The 19,376-nt window shown below is 27.7% G+C and overlaps 3 protein-coding genes across 3 annotated transcripts in view; 1 reads left to right on the forward strand and 2 right to left on the reverse strand.

Annotated features, from left to right (window-relative positions):
- Positions 1-567: 567 nt before the first annotated feature.
- On the reverse strand, positions 568-1,749 carry LOC145838066 (leukocyte elastase inhibitor A-like). The gene is made up of 3 exons (XM_082945598.1): positions 1,449-1,749; positions 1,058-1,157; positions 568-994 (listed from the first exon to the last, which is right to left on the reverse strand). Exons 1-3 carry the CDS (start codon positions 1,747-1,749, stop codon positions 568-570), a joined length of 828 nt encoding a protein of 275 aa, XP_082801724.1.
- Positions 1,750-7,362: 5,613 nt separating this feature from the next.
- LOC145838069 (serine/threonine-protein phosphatase 2A 56 kDa regulatory subunit epsilon isoform-like) lies at positions 7,363-11,841 on the forward strand. Its single transcript, XM_082945603.1, has 4 exons — positions 7,363-8,196; positions 8,907-9,044; positions 10,877-11,077; positions 11,635-11,841. Exons 1-4 carry the CDS (start codon positions 7,363-7,365, stop codon positions 11,839-11,841), a joined length of 1,380 nt encoding a protein of 459 aa, XP_082801729.1.
- Positions 11,842-14,228: 2,387 nt separating this feature from the next.
- Positions 14,229-19,376, reverse strand: part of LOC145838129 (dihydropyrimidine dehydrogenase [NADP(+)]-like) — a 37,210-nt gene continuing 32,062 nt past the window's right edge. The window contains exons 21-23 of the mRNA XM_082945676.1: positions 18,594-18,722; positions 16,362-16,470; positions 14,229-14,439 (exon numbers count right to left, since the gene is read on the reverse strand). Coding sequence (XP_082801802.1) covers positions 14,231-14,439; positions 16,362-16,470; positions 18,594-18,722 — 447 coding nt within the window. The 3' untranslated portion in view covers positions 14,229-14,230. The remainder of the gene's footprint in view (positions 14,440-16,361; positions 16,471-18,593; positions 18,723-19,376) is intronic.

Below are 19,376 nucleotides of genomic sequence, written 5' to 3' on the forward strand. Positions count from 1 at the left end.
CAATGTTTAAATCTTTGAAATCAGTAAAATCTAATGAAAATTAGTCACTAGATTATTGAATTACTGCTTTAGATTAAATTTCATATTTAATATATACAAATGTTTTTGTGGTTTAATTAGCATCAGACTTAAATTATTAACATAAATATTTTATTAATATCAAAACAACACAAAAGCAAAAAAATCAAAACCAAAATCAATGAAAAACTAAACGATAAGCTTGCATGCATGATAATACAACTGATAAACACAAACAAAAACAATTAATGTATAATAAAATAACTATTCATAAAAACTTCACTCCAATGAAGTAATTTATGCCATGAAAAAATTTTGATTTTTATATAAAACTATAAACATAAGTAGAGGATAAACTGTTAAATTTTTACATTATTTTGTTTTCTTTAGAAGATTGAAGAAGAATAACATGTTCTATTCCAAGAAAAAGATGTACAAAAGAAAAACCAAACTTAAGACTAATAAAAACAAACTAAACATTAGTTGTACAAATCTTGAAGCACTAAACTAAAACAAGTAAGGTATAATGAAGAAAATACCAATATAAGCTTACAACGAAGTCGCTTTTCCCATGAACAAAGTTTGATACTTGTACACTATCATGAACACAAACGGATGATCAACTGTAAACGGAATTGGCTGAGGTTCATATGACGCTTCATAATAACGAACTTTTTTAACTCCTGTTGCTGCAGCAGCTTCAGTTCCTTCTTCACTTGCCTCTACAAAAGCTTTGTGAACTACTTCAGACACAAAAAGTCCACTTGATTGCATGGACATTGCACTAAAATCTGATTTTTCTTCATCAAAAGCATCTTCTATTCCCAACGAACGCAGAGTTTTGTTCAAATTTGCTTCATATTCGACTTTGAACTTTGGAATTTTCAACAGTATTTCTTTTCTTAAATTTTTACGATCTTTAATGTATTCAATAGTTTTGAGGTCCAGATTATCAATAACACTTTTGAATCCAAATCTTTCATCAGGTTAAATTATCAGCATACTAAATTCTGATTGTTTGTAGGGAATTTCGACACACTTAAACCCTTTTTCATCAACAGAAATATACGGAAAGTGGTTTGTCTGTGTCATCATTTTTACAGTAGAAGTTTTCTTTTCATTACAATAGAATGGAGCATCTATTGTTAAGCTTGACTTAAACTTTTTATACCAATCACCTTTGAAGCAGATACAACTGACTAGAACACATGCAGTTTCAGGAGCCAGTTCACTAAACAAATTTTTAATTTTTCCATTAGTACAATTTGCAACCCAATCATTGATTTTATTTTTTGATTTGTCTGCATTGTTCTTGTAGTCTAAAGACTAGATTTGGCTTTTAAAAGCAATTTTCATATCACTTTTGTACTTGGAAAACAACTCAAAAGATTTTGATGGAAAGATAGAGTTAGCAAGTTTGATTTGTAAACCTTCAGAGATGGAATTAAGTACATCATTTAGTGTTTTAAGTTTAGAAAGAAGTTGTTCGTCTTTTACAAATCCAAGTGCCTCTTCAATCTGGTGCTTGGTTGTTCCATTTGAACCTAGAAGTAGCATAAAAAGAGCAAGCGAAATGCTCAGTGGTGAAAAGAAAATGTTTTCGTTTTCATCAGTGTTTTCACAGAGCTTTTTGAAAAGATTGACATCAAACGAATTGAAATTGTTTTTAGTTTCAACTTTATTTTTGAAATGCTCGTTACAGAAATTGGAATCCGGTAAGTCGAAGCTCATACTGAATTTAGGTAAAAGTAATAATACTGAAAATATTTTGAGTTTATGACAATTTTTATTTGAACTTTTATTATTAATGTACATTTTATAAATTTTTATTATAAATTGAAATGAATTGCATTAGATACATAAGAGTGTTTTTTGTAGACATATTTAGCTTACTATAATTTAAATTAGTTTTTTATGAATTATTTTATTTTACTAACTTTTTATATCACTGTTTGTTTTTTAAATTAACTTAAGATAATTAATTTGTACTACTCACTGCATCAAATTAGTTATATTTTAAGCCAAAGTTCAATGTTCACAATTTTGGATATTCATACTCTTTACTGCGGATAGAACTTATAAAAAAATTTGATAGGTCTCTAAGTATTAAAACTAATTGTGCGTATGTACTTACTTTATAATTTAGTTAGTTTTTTTTGTCAAGTTCAGTATAATAAAATCACACTTTTACTTTTTAAATGTACGTTTTTGTACAGGCTTGTATTTGTACTAGTGACCCTTAACTTTTTAAGCGTGGTAACACATATATTTTTTAGCAGCTATTAATAAAACACTTTACAACATTAAAAAAACATTTGTTGTTTTTTAATATAAACCAGTAGCGACGCAAGGTATTTTCGCTAGGGGGCGCGGAAAATTTACAAGCATTTAGAAAAATCACTAACTTTATATTTAGAAAGACTAGTTTAGTTAAATAAATTTACTACAATAAAAAAAAATAGTTTCTACAAGTTTATTTAAAAAGCATTAATTTTAAAATTTTTATAAAATTTAACTAAGTTTTTTTTTTATATTGAGCATCTGCTCTAATCCGCACTAATATAAACATGATTTAAAAAATAAAATAATATGCTATTAATAATAACATTTAATCTAAATATTTATATTATTTATTTTTGAACTTATTAAACAATAAAACAAAACATGTTTAGAATTTATTAGTATCGTAACGAAAGTTTTTGGTTAAAATAAATCATCAAGAAATAATGAATTTGTTAGATTAATAATAAAATCAATATATTCAAAACTTTTGAGTTTCTTTTAAAAGAACAAAAAAACATGTTTTTTAAGACTTGCCATAAGTCTTTAACTTTTTACAAAAAAAAATTTTATGAAAAATTTAACTTTAACAATATATGTGTATTCATATATAAAAGTTCTTTAAGTTCTGTTACAATGAAAAGAGAAGCAGTTAAAAACGTAAAACTATTTATTAAGTCCTACAAAATTAAAAGTTTTTTAAAAACGATGCTTTTAATATTTAAACTTTTCTTATCATTTAACCAATTCGACAACTATTCAGCATTATTAAGTTCAGATATTCATTTGAAAAGTTTAAAAGCGTGAATATCTGAGCTGAATTATAATCAACATTGTAATTACCCTAACTCTTTTTTTTTGTTTTTTTTTTTTGAAATTTCAATCTCCATAGTTGCTTTAACCCAAATTTTGGTTTGAACTTTTTCTCAAAAAGAAAGTTCTATAACACATTTTTTTTATTTTTACCAGATAAAGACTCTAAACAGATGACTGTGATGGCATTAATTAACTCAGTAAATCATTTTGATTAAAAAAAAACAATGACATATGTTCATAAAAACAAGGTTTTTCTAAATTTCAAGTTCTAAAAAATAAAAATTAGTTGATCATAAAAATACCTTCTAAATACTAAAAATTAATTTGCAATAAACAATTTTGTAGTGAAGTCATGAAATGTAGTTTAGAAATAGAGCATCATCTCAACTTGTTTACATATGAATTAGGTTTTATGAATAAATAATTTTAATTATCCAGTGAGTTTCTTGGTAGTAGGCTTAGAGCAAATTTTTTGTTTTACAAAGTAAAAATACAAGCTGGATGTGTTTTTATTAGCAAATGACTTGCAAAGTTATTATAAACTGATAATATACATTTACTGTAAAATATTAGGAACCATTAATTCTTCCCTAAAGTACGTTATTTTGTGTTACTTTTTCCACAAAAAAAAAACAATTTGTATATTAAGTTCTATTAATTTATTTTAAATTTTTTCCTACTGACCCTGGTTCTCCGAACAGATCCTGAGCTTCTCGAAGAACTCCGCGCACTTGTTCAAGTCCCCGTCGACGTTTTCCTGGGAGCACTCCAGAAACTTCCTCAGCGGCCCCTCGCAAGGAATCTGGGTATTCCCCTGATCGGAAAACCCTCCCCTTGGCGCGAACAGCATGTTGCTCACCGAGTGACCCAGGACCGTCCCCGCCGCGACCCCCGCCGCCGTGGCACCCGCCTGCTTCAGCAAACCCGGTTGCTGCGGTCTTTTCGGCGGAATCAGGGGCCTCTGGGGCGGCCTGTTGCCTAGTAACGGTCTTCTCGCCCCGCCACCTCCACCAGGGCCTCTTCTAGCGCCTCTGCCTTCAGACATTTCTTTTAAAGTAAATGGTATTTTGATAAAATATGTCAATTGTTTTAATTGGCTAGTTAAATCTAAAACATTTAATTCTTTGAGCTCAAAGTTTTACGTCATAACTTTTACTAAAAGCTAAAAATTTTGTAAAAATATTTTAGCTTAAAAGAATAGTTTTTCGGGTTTCCGACTTTAAAGTTTCTTAAATGTGGTGATACTAATGTAGATTCTTATTTAATTTTTTTTACACTAGATCATTTTTATTGTGTTACTGAAACATATTTGAAATGGAAATAAAAGACATTATTAATTATATCAACAGCTTTTTGTGATAATTGTGTGTTACTGCTATTCCAAGATCGAAATTTATTTTTTTCTAATTTATTTTAGTCACACAATCATCCTATTGTTAAATCTATCTTCACAGCCAAAAGCTTGTTCTTACTCGCCAGTTAATTCGTTCTTCGAATGATTGTTTACTATGTTTGCCTGCCTCCTATGAAAGACATTTCAGTTGTGTTTTGAAGAAGTTTCCTGCTTCTGTTCGTCTTTGTTATATTTCTTGGCACTTTGCATTCTACAACGACTAGTTCCATTGTTTTTCGCTAAGAAGTTGTCTTTTGCAGACTTTTGCTTTTGCCATGCTCTTTTTCTTGGACTTTTCAGTAGCGGCTTGGCAATTTGTTTGTTATTTATAGATTACAGATAAATGTACTACTAAAATAACACTCTTATTAGAAAAGTTATTACAGATTTATGCGATCGAGTAGTAAAAGCTTAAAAATATTAATTTATCAAATATCATATTAAGATTATAATGTTATTTAAGTTTTATTTTTAACATAGACTTTATTTAAAAAATTTTAAATAGTTTGCTAGAACTAGCATTTTAAACTATGAAAAGTCCAGTTAGATTATAATCAATTCAAGTAGTTGGATTGCTTTCTGTTTGTTTTAAATTATTCCTACCAACTATCAAACAGATTGTTTAGAACAAAACTGTTTTTGAAATAAAATTGTTATTGTTTATTGAACGACAAAAAAAGCGCACAAAATATTTGGTCCTAGGACCTGGTACATCAAAAAAAACCGTTCGTTTATCGAGTCGTACACCACTTGGATCACTATACAAAATCAAATATAGGTTAATCAACAAATTTTAAACCACTCGTGTTGATTTGAAAGGCGCAAAACATATGTTGGTAAAAAGGTATTAAGACAAATTATACTTAAAGTTTTACTTTTTTTCCTAACTGTACATAAAAATGTAAATTCTAGTTAGAAATTTTTAGAAAATAATTAATTTTGTGGTTATATACATGAAAGTATACGTTTATTAATCATCATTGCAACTAAAAAACAATACAAATATTTTTTACACACTTTTAAATACAGTGATCTACAAAACAGTTAAGTTTTAAAAATAACTAATTAGTATTTCATTTGTGCTGAACTATTTGTTTAGGTAACTGCATAAGATACTTTTCTAAAAATTTTTGTAGCTAGTTTTTAGTTTAAAAAAGAATAATTAGTCCTATTCCTACAAACAGTTGTAGCTTACTACTATTACTACATAATTTAAAATAAATGAGCAGAATACAATAAAATTTTCAACAATTAAATTTAAATTATTGTTACATATGAAAATCGTATTGGATTTTTTGGTTCAGTGGACTTATCAGTAACTCTTTAGTAGCTTTTGCTTGGATAAAAAATCAGGTTAAAAAGCTTTTAAACTCAAAGTTGGTATTTGTTAGCGTTAGTTTTTTTTTTTTTGAGCATTAAAACTAATGTATTTTTTATCATAAAAAACTAATAAAAAAAAACTTTTTGCTAAATGACTAACTTAAAAGAAACTAAGAACCAAACAAAAGTTCAAATGAGTTTAAATGAGGAAATTTAATTTAAAATTTTTAGGGAAATACTTTAATCTTGCAAAAATATAAGCAAACAATTAATAAATGCAAAACATTTAAAAAAAACGTATTTAGCTATAAAGGTGCAATTGAAAACTTTGCATGTTTAAACTATTTACTAAGTCTTTAAACAAGTAAAGATAAATAAACTAAGTAGTTAGTTATTTTGTTTATTAAAGTAATAATAGCGTATCTATGAAATGTAAAAGCTAGATAGTTTTAATTTACGTTTGGAAATTTTGTAAGTTTGAGATTATCAGCTAAAAGAAAACTCTGTTTTATTAAAAACAAACTTGGAGACGTTTGAAGTAACAAAATTGTTTAGAAAATGAATTGTTTTAATTTTGTGATAGTTTAAAGAAAACCACAAGTTTAGTTTCTAAAACTATATTAAGCAACTTTTTTTAAAAAACTACACAAAACATAAAATGATCAAGTTATAAATGTTATTTTTAAAGATTTAATGAAACAAAAGAACTAAATAATCAACTTCAACATGAAAGTTAAAGTATTAGTGTTAAAGTCTTTAAAATTGAATACACAATAAGGACGAGATGTTAATTTTTTTTTTGAACAAACTTCAGAAGTATGTTCTTCTGACTGAAAGATGCTTTACATTAAAAATTTTCATAAATTTCAAAACAAGTTAACCTTGCTTGCGTTTCCCTCCTTAAGACTTTACAATGCACGATGTGAGTCAATTTTATATGTAACAAGATTCAAAAGATTTAAGCTGTAATTATGTTTTATTAAAACCATAGCCAAAATGGCCAAACCATGGCCAAATGCGACTTTCAAAGCCAAAATCTGCGGCCTGCGAGGTGCTTTTTAGCTCAAAATGTTTTTTTTTTTAATACAGTTACAAGAAAAGTTTTGTAGTAAAAGCTTTCAGTTGGGCTCTTAATTTAATAAATACTCATTACTAGTGCTGCACTATTGATTACTTTTTCAAACTTGTGCTTTAAAATAGTGTTTGTAAGTTAAAAACTACAAATATTATGAAAAAAAGTGCGGCCCGCGGATGAATTTTTTTAAACAGTGCGGCCCCCGAGAAAGTTTTGTAGGAAAATTGACTTATAAAAGGTTGCCAAATAAGCTAAACTAGAACTAAGCTTGAAATAAATTTTTATAATTTAATGGACGGTTTAGCATAAAATATTCCTATGACGTACAAATTTTGTACAAAAAGTTATGATTTTTTTTTTTTAATAAAATTTACACCTAAAATGCAGAATGGTATAAAATGGACATCAAAACATTGAACCTCAATTTAATTATAAACAATTAAAAGTTAACAAAATAAAAATGTCTGACAAACACGCCCAGGAGCTCATAACCGCCATCGAGGCCTTGCCGCTGATCAGAAAGACCAAGCCGATCCAGAGGAACGAGATATTCGCCAAGAAGCTCAAGTTCTGCTGCGTCCTGTGCAACTTCAAGGTGACGGGAGCGGAGATCAAGCTGAAGCAGACCAAGAGGAAGACTCTGAACGAGCTGATAGAGTACATGGACACCGCCAAGGGGTTGTTGAACGACCAGATCTACGAGCTGAGCACTCAGATGTTCGCGGTGAACATCTACGCCAACATGCCGTTCAAGATCCAGTTCTTCGACTACGTAGAAGAGGAACAGGAGACGAAGGCGTGGAGCCACAAGGTCCTGGTCTACACCTACTTCCTGAAATTCCTCGGAAACAGCGAGTTCATGCCCACCAAGGCCAAGAAGTACTTCACGCACTCTTTCCTGCAGAAGATGGTGGACATGTTCAACATAAACGACGCTAACGAGCGGGAGTACCTCAAAACCTGCCTCCACAGGGTCTACGCGAAATTTTTGGGCATGCGAGCCCACATCAGGAAGATAATCACCAACAAGCTGTTGGAAGCCACTTTCGAGAACGTAAAGGTCCCGGGGCTGGCTGAGATCTTGGAAGTGATGGGGAGCATAATAAACGGGTACATCCGGCCCTACAAGGAGGAGCACATCCAGTTCCTGCAACACGTGCTGGTTCCTCTTCACATGTGCTCGACCCTGAACACGTTCCACGCTCAGCTGGTCTACTGCGTGGTCCAGTTTGTGGAGAACGACGAGGAACTGATGGGACTTTTCGTCAGGGGCTTCATGAAACTGTGGCCCAAGGTATGAACTTTCTCAAACAATGAAACATTTGTTGGAGAAATTAAGCACAAAATGAAAAATGATAAAAAAAACTTCTTCATATATCTTAAGCTATCTGCAAAAGATTTTATGGTTTTACTTAAAAAAAGATTTAAATTTTTTGTGGCTCAAGGTTTGAATTTTGTTGAAGTGTTTAAGTTTAAGCAATTTTTTTTAAATGATATAAATAATTGTTCAACCAGTTTGAAATGTTTGTTGAAGGTTTTGATTTGAAGTTGTTAAGAGATTTAACCTTATAACTTTTTGCATCGAGCTTTAAAAAATTAAAAAAGCGATTTATTTAGCTATTGCTATAAAACTCTTATTCTTTAATAAATGAATAAAACTTAAACTTACTTAATAAAAAATTAAACTTTTAAACTGTTTTAGTCTTTAGATACAAAATTTATATCCAGTGATAAATGAAGTTGAAAACACTTTTTTGATTAAAAGAATAGTTACAACTTTACAACTTTTTATGCCAGCTTAAGTTTGTTGTGTGTAAATATTTTTTCCTTATTTCAATAATCAGCGTACCCTAAATAAAGAAATTGAAACAGAGAGTCAGTTTTTCTTGATTTGTTAAAGTTTTTCCGTTTGATTTCAAAAATAATAAACATACAGAGATAATATTAAATCAAACATTGAATAAATATATTTAAATGAAAAATATATATATTGTATAAATTTAGGTATGTATGACCAAAGAAAGTTTGTTTCTGGGTGAACTGGAAGAAATTATTGACGTAATGCAGCCCAGAGAGTTTGGAAAATTGCAGCACATAATGTTTCATCAGCTGGCAAGATCTATTAAAAGCAACCATTATCAAGTATCTTGAAGTTTTTAAAAATACTGGTTTTATTTAAATGTAGCTATCTTATGATCAGACGTATACTTTATGTTTTAATTTGTTAAAAAAATTGTGTCAAGATAAAAGGCATGAATGTTAAAACTAGCCAACCTCTAGTAAACTTTCTGCGTTTTAAGTATTTTGTGTTGACGATTGTAGCAATACTTCTGTAAAAAAACAGTTTGCACAGTTTTTACCAGGGATCGGCAAACTGCTGCCCGCGGACCAAATATGGTCCGCTAAACAAAGATTTCTTGCCTGAAACGTATTTTTTAGTCAAAAAATGTATATTCCTGAAGATATCATTTTTTATAATTACAATTCTACAAATATTGATTTTATTGTGAGTTAATTGTATCGCTTGTTTTATGTTTAATTTATTTTGCGTTTTATGTTTTTATTTTATTTTTAAGTAAAGTTTTTCAAAAATACTGTGGCTCGCGAAAACTTTTTCCTTTCAATGTTGCCCACAGAGAACTTTTTTCAGTAAATCTAATTCCTCATACCTTGCCGACCCACGATCTATCCATATGGTAGTTTAAATGTTAATATGTTGTTATGATTACTTTAAAGAAAAACAATTACAATGTTTCACCGCAAAGCCGATTTTCAAGTTGTAGATCTGTGACAAAATAATAATGGTAAAAATGACAAGTAACCTAGAATTTGTTCGAATTAAGTTTTTTGTTGAGAAAATTAAAACTAAAAAAAATAAGATAACAACCATTTAGAAAAATGTTCATCTTAAAAAACTTTTAATATAAAAACCACTAAATACTAATCTATTAACACAAACAATTGAACCACGGACCATGGTATATAGTGAGGTATTGAAATCTAATGGATATAAAAAAACTTTTGAAATCCATTAAATACTTTTAGTTATAAATGTTGGTATAAGGGCTAATGTAAACAAAAATGGAAAAGTATTTATAATTTTTTCATCAACTACTTACCTCTCGATAACCTTTAAAGCAGGTTGTGTGGAATATAATAAATATGTATAAAGCTTAATAATTTAAATAAAACTTTTCCTTAGTTAGTGATTGTACAGCGGAAATATGTTTTTTATACTTTTAATACAAATAAATATTTAAAAATTAAGTTTTTTTTTTTTGATGTTATTTCTAAACACGTGTTGCTTAAATAATGACTCTGAAAAGTTTTTCTTTACCGCAGCATTAGCATCAGTTTGAAAGTTTTACAAAACTTATCTGTAAAAGAATTTGAAAAATAAATAAAGTGTAAACGAATTTAGTTTGTAAAATTTTTTTAAGAAGTATTTTTAAACTTTACAACTTTTAAATGTTATATTTTTGACTTTTTTATTGATTTAAACTTTTCTTGATTGTAGTTTTTTAATATTAATGCAAAGGAAAAACAATCAGAACACTAAAAAAAAGTAATTAATGTTTATAAAATAAGGTACATAAAGGTATTAGTTTTGGTTTACAACAATTTTACATGCAACTTAAGTCATTTCACACAAAGTACTGATATAGCTTTTTAGTATTGCACATTTATATAACAACTTATCAACAAATCATAGTTACTTTTTCTCAATTAAAAACTTTTTTTAGAAAAATAAAGAGTATAAACAATAATACATTAATTTTACTTAAGTATGCAAGATAGCATTGTATTTTTTGGTAAACGATTACATAGTTTATTATTAAAAGTTAGCTAGTTTAAAAAAAAACGACATATTTAAATTTATTAAAAATTTAGGTTTGCGAGAGAGCCTTATATTTTTGGGAGAACGAGTACATAGTTAAATAGTATAACAAAGTTTATAATTAATTTATTTCTAGGTATGCGAGAGGGCTTTATATTTTTGGGAGAACGAGTACATAGTGTCCCTGATGGAGTCCTCCCACGAAGAGATCTTCCCCATTGTCCTCCCGGCATTGCTGCACGTCTCCAACTTCCACTGGAACAAGATGACAGCCGCTCTTGCCAACGAGGTCCTCCAGAAGTTCATGAGACCCGGAAACGAACAGTTTGAAAAAATTGTCCTCAAGGTTTTTTTAATTAAACTAAAATTTTCTTTTCAAATTAAAGTTAGTTTGTTCTTCTTTTTAGTTTTATATTTCTCCATGTTATGTTTTTATAAATAACTGTTGACCAAAACTATTTGTCTTGTTAAATATCTGGTAATTGTTCTACCAAACTATAAACAGATGTTTTAGTTTGTAGGCAAGGTTGTTATACAATATATAACATATATATAGTATAATTTTCAATTAAATCATAAAGCTCTTCAATAAACAGCATTTCGCTTAGTCAATATAGCAAAACAAACTTGTTTATTTAAAATTTTTGTGCAGTTTTATCAGTGAAGAAATTAGTATTAGCAAGCTTTTCTTTAGATAATTTTTTAATTATTTAAAAACACACTTTAGTTCTAGAAAAAAACAAACATGTGTTTTGCAAAATGTCATTACAAAATAATGGTTACATTTTTCATTTAGCATTAGTGAAAAATAGTATTTAAAACTTTTCATATAATTGCAATACTTTCCTTTCTAAATGTTTCGCTTTTTCCATCTAATTTTCCTTAAACTTCCAGGTGAAACGTCAGAAGTGGATGGAGAACAAGAAGAGACAGGCACTGAACAGGAAATGGGACCTGATGGAGAAGCAGGCGCTGAGCAACCCACTGTGCAGGCGGAGCGCCACCACTAGTAGGATCACCCTGGTAACCAACCAGTCATGCAGCGACGCTTTGAACAGAAGCAATATGGTGGTCAACAGTGCGTATCGGTACGCGGTGTAGAATAAAAGCTTGTAGAAAGTTTCTTTGCATTGAGTTTCATGTAGTAAGAAAGTTTAATGTAGTTAGAAACTTTTGTTCGTAAAAATCACGTAAACAATACTTACTCATAAAGATTGAATAACAGTCATAACAACTTTATTTTAATAAGTTTTTACACAATAGTGTAGGATAAAACCTTGTAGAGAGTTTAAATCCGACAATTTAAAAAAGTATTTTAGTAAAGAGTATGGTTTTTAAAAGTTTGACTTGTGCAAAAATGTTTATGTTCATTTTGACAATGCAGTCACCTCTCGCGAATCTACGCACTCGTTTGGTTACGCATTTTAGAATTCTAAAATACTTACAAAATAATTATATTAAAAAGCCTATTCTAATTTAAATAACTGTTGTTCAACTATTAACATTTATTTGTAACTTTTTTGTAAGAAATCTGCACTTGTGCATTATAACTAAACTAATCAGAGCAGGAATATAGTTGTAACAGTTTTTTTTTAATCTTATTTGTAAAGAAATTTGTATACAAACTTTATATTTAAAGGTTGTATGATAGGCATTGCAATTTTTGAGAGTCTTATTGTACAGCGGTATTGAATAAAGCTTTTAGAGTTCATAGTATGAACTTCATACTGTTGTGTTATGATTTAAATAAAATAATTTAGTTTAAAGTTTTCATATCAATGATTTTTTGTGCAAAAATCCTCATATGTGTTTTAAAGCTGTTTGTTTTCCGAAAAAAAAATCCTTTGTAATTATAACTTAGTTTTAAGTATTTTTATTGTAAAAAGTATTCATCTTTGACTAAATAATATCTTCTTAAATAATATAGAGATTGAATAATAATTATTGCAGTGTGTGCAATACATATTAGATCAACAACATTGTTAGTTTTCAGGGTTAGATTTATTTCGCTTATTCGTTCAAGTTATTTTTATTATTACTTTTTTCGGTGTACCATTTTAATTAAAAAAAAAACAAAGCAATTTAGATAAAATATATATTTTTTATTCATTTATGTTTGCAGTTGAAAAAGTATAAATTGCATAATATGCAGTATTTACCAAACTGTTTTTTATTGAGTATGGTACTTTTAAGCGTTAAAACAACTTAGTTTGTTTTTAAAGTCATATACTTAAAACAACTCAGAAAACATTAAATTAGTTATGAAATTAAAACGAACAGTGTTGTTATAATTAATTAGTGCATCAATATGGTTTAGATAAGTACTTTATATATTTTGCTGTTAATATTGTTGAAATACAGTATATAGTTGCAATTAAAACATAAGTAGTATCTATTTCTAGTATCTTTTTTGAGTTGATAAATATATTTAGAAGAACTGGTAACCGAAATAAATATATAATAACTTTACTTTGAAGTAACCTTTTGTAAAACTTAGTTAAAGATAAACATATTGTTAAAGTTACAAAATTAAATTATTTTTCTCAAAACGTTCTTAGCATTATTAAGTTCAGTTTTGTCAAATTTCTTTTTAATATATTAACTGGCTCAACAAAGACCTTAAAGTTTTTTCTTTTAGAGGATATTGTGGCCGCTCATAAAATAATGAAGTATCAAAATTTATGAAGTTTGTTTTTTATGTTACTTACCAAGTGTAGTGGTGCTAATATGAAATACATTAAACAATTACAAATAGCAAATTTAATCAATATACATTAAAATACTGCTGATTCTTAGTATTATATTCATACTGATTTTATATCCTATAATAAACACCTTGTAATAGTTGAAAATTCAAGTTGTGATTTTTCGGAACTTAAGTGTTTTATTGACATGGTAGTTACATAAAGTAACACCTGGAAAAACTTAAAATTACGTTGGATCATAAGTGGCTTCTGAAAAATGACTTAAGTGTCATAATGGGCTGCTATTTGTCGGATTACAATTGGAACAAGTTTTATTTTCTCACAATTTTGTTATTATATTTTGAAAAATGTAATTTCGTGGTTGTTTAATGTAGCTACCGTTCGAAATTTTACAACATTAAAATATTGCTTTCAATTTAAATGCAGAAAATTTTACGAGACTTTACTTTTACTTCACAAATACAACAATTTTTTTATATATTTTTATTAAAAGCGATCTACAGAAACTAATAAAACAAACTACAGTATAAAGCTGGCGGCTGGAAGATAATAAAAAACTGCGAAAAATTAAAGGTTTTTAAAACCCAAGTACGGCGCCGTATTTGAACATTGAAAATTTTTACAGTTTACAAAAAAATTCACCCCAAAAAAACTCCCCTCACCGAAAAAAACACCAAAACACACTAAATTTATTTATTTTTTTTAAGAATCACCACAAAAGAATATTTTTTAACACCCATATCAATTTTATTTTATGCTGAATTTTTTAACCGCCACCAATATTTTTACGCGATGTTTGCGATTTCCTTGGGGACTCCCCTGTTGGGCACGTATGGGATCTTCCTGGTCACCATGGTGATGCACTCGACGATGGGGCAGACGGACAGGCAGAGGGTGCAACCGGTGCATGAGTCGTTGACGGTGGGGAGATGGGTCTTGGGGTCGAACTCGATTGCCTGGTAACCGCTGTCGTTGCACGCCATGTAGCACTTTCCTGTGAAAAACTTAAATTAAAAATAATTTGAAAATTTTACTTTAAATTTATAGGTTAAGCAAATGTCTACTTTAATTCAAATTATTATTAAAATTATTTTTATCAAGATAATGCATAAAGTTCACATATAACATTTTACTGAAGTAAATACAGTGTTGGTAATTTAAATTAAATTGTAGTTTTTAATAAAAACTGTTTTCATCAAACTTAATCATTAAATGAATAACTTGTACAACTTGAATGAATAAAAACAACATTAAAATAAAGGATTTTTTAAAAGTTATGAAAAAATTTATCGAATTTATTTAGTAGTCAAATGAAATTGGCAGAAATTTTTCAATAAAAAAATTCGTTGAAAAGTATTTGAATAATTCACAAGACAAAAAAGATATTACATAGAGTAAAATTAGATAAACATTTCCATGAAAAAATTACAAAAACTATATTTTAATTTAATCTGGGAGAATCGAACCGATTTTAAGGTTGAATGGACTTCTTGGAATTTCAGAAAAACAAAATTTTTCCGTAAAAAATTCATTAAGTCATAACAAAAAAATCTTGACCGCGAAATTCCTGTTGGAAAATTCCAGAAAAAAAGTTTTTTTTTAATTTCCAACGTTTTGTTGTCTCAGCGCTGATTTTTGAGGCGACTTGTCGAAAAACAACAAGTTGTTTGGACAAGCGGTCAAAAATAAAAAAGGGAGAAAGTTTGTTTGTGATGAAACTTAAACAAAAGAGGAATTCAGCTTCACTAATCACAATTCACACTAAACATAGTAAATTGTTTTATTTTGTTGAAATTTCTATTTTATTTGTTGAAATTCATTTTTTATTTGTTGGACTTTATTCAATTATTTCTTTACACTTATGTAAATATAAGACAAGCTTGGTTTGAAGACAATCAAGTTCAAATTTGCGTACATCAACGCCTATGACATCACAATCGGAATTCCAACCTTTCCCAACGGAACTTTTGAGTTTTCTCCCATTTTACAAAGACTTTTAACAATAAAATGAAGTTATTTGTTTTTTATATTGACACACGTGCAATTTCACAAAAATTTTTGGTTTTTAATTTAAACAAGATAACAGTTCACTGAGGCCAATTATTATAAATTACTTCATATTTACGAAAACTTTTTTGTTGTTTTTTTTACGGAACTTGATTTTTTATGGGAAAATTTGACCATTTTAAATCCGCTTTTTTGTTATGTTTACAATGGTACTGACCACAGTTGATACACAAAAGTTTATTTTATTATTTTTTATTCTCAACATTTTTTATTGTTATTTTTTTACATAGTTACAATTTCTAAATCTTTTTTCTTTATTACCATAAAGAAAACTCACCACTATTAATGCACATTACTCAATTTGTTTATTTTATTATATATTGATATTATTTAAATTAAAAATTTATGTTTTTATTTTAATGAATTTTTTTTGTTGCTACTTTTATAGAATTACATCTTTTTATGATAAAATTTTAGCATTTTAAATTCGTTTTTTTGTTATATTCATAAAGATACTGACCACAGTTGATATCTATAAGTTAACTTTTGTTGCTAATTTTATAACTTTATACATCATTATTGGAAAACAAAAGCAGTTGAGTTTTTTATTTATTTTAAATTCATAAACTCACACCAATTAACAAACATTACTAAACTTTTATTGTATTAATATAAACAAACCAATAATAAAAACAAATTATACAGTACTTCTTTTACTAAACCGACATGTTTCTGTGCCTTAACGGTGCTATCCTAGTAAACTTGTTTAGGATCTTTTATTAACACTTAAATTTATATTTTGAATAGTTATAAATAAACTAATCACAATTGATACACATATTTTTATCCACATAAGTGACTACATGCTCCTTATTATTTAATTTTTACTAATAAAATAAATTAACTAACCACAATTAATGCACATGTTTTTATCCACATAAGCGACTACATGCTCTTTATTATTCAATTCGTTGTAAGGTCCGATTGTTGGCAAGCTATTTCCTATTACGTCACCAACCTGTTTCAACATATATTAAAATATGCTTTAAATAACTTAAAAATTGTATGTGCTTGTAAAAGCAACAAACAGCTTAATTTTTTAAGTAAGTTTTATGTTTAAAATATATACCAACCAGACATTTAATTATTTTACAATTTTGCTTTTTATTATGTAAATGTTAAGTTTTCATGGAAATTCATTTTAAATTAGAACGGTCTAACAATTAAATTTTTTGGAACGTTCATTCATAATAATGAAACTAAAATACTAAAAGTGATTTTTATTTTTAATCAACTAATTTGTTGCTGTCACGTTTTTGGGTGGAAAATAGGAAATTCAAAGTTAAAAATTTCAAATCAAGTTCGAATAGGAAGTTTCAACACATTGAATTTCAAGTTCATTTTTCATGAAAATTTAAATGCAAAAAAAAAATTAAATGCAAAAATTGAAAATGACTCACAAAAATTAAATGCTAAATAAAAGCGGATACAAGTTTTTTTTTTTATTAATATTCAAATCAATTATACTTTGAATCACCTAAAATTTTAAGTTAACTGTAAGTAAACATTTTATTTCTCTGTTTATTATTATTTCTGTACATTTATTTTGCAAGTAACTTTTATTCGTGTAATTACTTAGAAGTCATTTTATTGTATTAAAAAAAACAATAAAATATTAAAACATCAAAGAGTTTTCGTTGAAACGGCGGAATTGCACGAACAACGACTTAGTAAGCGAAAACTTTGATCGGAAAAGTTGCAGTGTAGGGAAATTTACGCAAGATGAAAGGGAAATAATGTTTGAGTCACGAAAGTTTCCCGAACTACAAGTCATCGCAGGGATGTCAAATTATTTTATAAAAGTTTTTTTTGCATTCTGCCAATCTATGAACTCGTTTTCCCAGTTTTTGAAACTATATTCCATTTCAGACAGAGTTTAATGAAAGAATGACAATTAAAAATAGTTCATTTCGTTAGGCTAACAAGTTAAAACTAAATGTTAAAACAGAATCTATTCCTTCTGCAAATGTAAACTGTTATTTGTGGTATTATTACTGTTTTAAACGTTGGAAAATAAGTTCAGCCATCATTAGGGAAAGGAATTTTAAAATGCTCCTAATTTGTTCCTGAAATATTTCAACTCGATTACCAAGTCGTCACAACTCAATTTGGAAAATTCCCACACAAATGTGAGTCATCAGCAAAACAGTTTAAACTTTCTGCCACCCCCTCAACAAAATACCTCATCTCTCATAATACTTCAAACGCATCAAGATCAATTAGCGAGTCGTTTGAAAGTAATTTGTTTAAACAAAACATTTGAAAGTAATTTACTTACACAAGGCAGGATATCCCCATCTGAGGTGATAAAATCTTTTTTTCTGTGATCATAATCTAACGACTTCCGTTTATAAATTGCTTTGAATATTCAAAATAATATATTGTTAGTGAACCGCTCAATATTTTTATAACATAAACTGAAACTATATATATAATATATAAATATAAATGTTAAAACTAATATTTTAATTTAAGATTTTTATTCCGTTTATAAATTACAAATGTTTCAATATTCAATTTTTTATTTTGACCAAACTGCTCGACATACTTTTGAGGTTAATTTAACATTTTTATTAAAACATAAATGTTACTTAATATGTTTTTTAACACAATTTCAACGATACGAGTTTTTTGGACTATCTCATAACAAATTAAAAAAATACTTAGTTTATTGAAACGAACTAAAATTTATTAAAAATAATACTTCAACAGCTAAAGTACTTGAAAATTTGTTGAGAATATAAATACAGATTATTTTAACGGAAACACATTTTGCGGTTTTGTCGCTGATATCTGTGATAATTTTTTATTAATCGGATTTAATTTATTGTTAACTGATAATAACTAAAAGCATGAACATTTATGACGACTTTGGTTAGCGCAAATATAAAAGTTATATATAAATTATTCTATTCAAAATAAACTAATCGTTGAAATATTTCCTTCAGTAAAATATAATTTTATTTAAAATAAAATAACAGTTTGAATGCTTCTTTTTGTAAAAGACACTTTTATTTAAAATAAACTAACAGTTTGAATGCTTCTTTTTGTAAAAGACACTTTTATTTAAAATAAACTCACAGTTGGAATACTTCTTGTAGGCACATACAAGTTCCTTTCTTTGAACGAATCCAGTTCTTTCTTTTCTTTTTTTATTTTAACAATCGACTCATTTTTAATTTTCATATATTCTCCGAAGTTTGGTAATTCCTAAACAATTTATTTACGTAAAATCATGCATCAGTTATATATATTTTAAATTGTAATTTGTTTCAAATCAAACAATTCAAAGTTCTCGACTTATTTAGCTATAAGGAGATTTTTACCTACTATCTATTTTTACAGTTTATTATTAACAAAACAATGTTTCACTCCTAGACTGGCATACAGTTTTATTTTTTGTTCTTAAACCATAAGTTCAATACTTTGTTTTTAATTTTTTTTTAACTAATATTTTTACATAACTTCCATTTATTTAGTTCAAAAACTTTTTTCAAAATTGTTTATAACAGCTGATGATCTCCTATATGCCAATATAGAAGTGAAAATAAATAATAGATATATGCTATATGTTTGTTTTTCCATAATAATTGCATATCTTTTTTTATAGCAATATTTTTTTTCATAGTGTATAGTTATTTCTTTATAGTTTTGATCAAACTTGTATCAAATTTTAAACCCTTTTATCAAAAGCAACCTAGATCTATGCGTTTGCACATTGAATTAAAAATATATTCAATTTAAAATCCTACATAAGTCCTATAATGAAATTCTACCTAGTTAAGGTTTATGTTTGTAAAAATAAAATCTATTTTAACTTATATTGTATATTTTTATTAGACCTTTAAAAATTACAAAAAAATA

The sequence above is a fragment of the Thalia democratica genome, chromosome 6, assembly GCF_965202585.1.
Source record: "Thalia democratica chromosome 6, ktThaDemo2.hap1.1, whole genome shotgun sequence".
In the NCBI taxonomy this organism is placed as follows: Eukaryota; Metazoa; Chordata; class Thaliacea; order Salpida; family Salpidae; genus Thalia; species Thalia democratica.

Coding starts and splice junctions, on each gene's coding strand:
- LOC145838069 (XM_082945603.1), top strand. CDS start 7,363: ATGTCTGACAAACACGCCCAGGAGCTCATAACCGCCATCGAGGCCTTG. Junction 8,197..8,906: donor TCATGAAACTGTGGCCCAAG/GTATGAACTTTC, acceptor GTATAAATTTAG/GTATGTATGACCAAAGAAAG. Junction 11,078..11,634: donor ACGAACAGTTTGAAAAAATT/GTCCTCAAGGTT, acceptor TTAAACTTCCAG/GTGAAACGTCAGAAGTGGAT.
- LOC145838066 (XM_082945598.1), bottom strand. CDS start 1,749: ATGAGCTTCGACTTACCGGATTCCAATTTCTGTAACGAGCATTTCAAA. Junction 1,158..1,448: donor ACTTAATTCCATCTCTGAAG/GTTTACAAATCA, acceptor GCTTAACAATAG/ATGCTCCATTCTATTGTAAT. Junction 995..1,057: donor GTTGATGAAAAAGGGTTTAA/GTGTGTCGAAAT, acceptor ACCTGATGAAAG/ATTTGGATTCAAAAGTGTTA.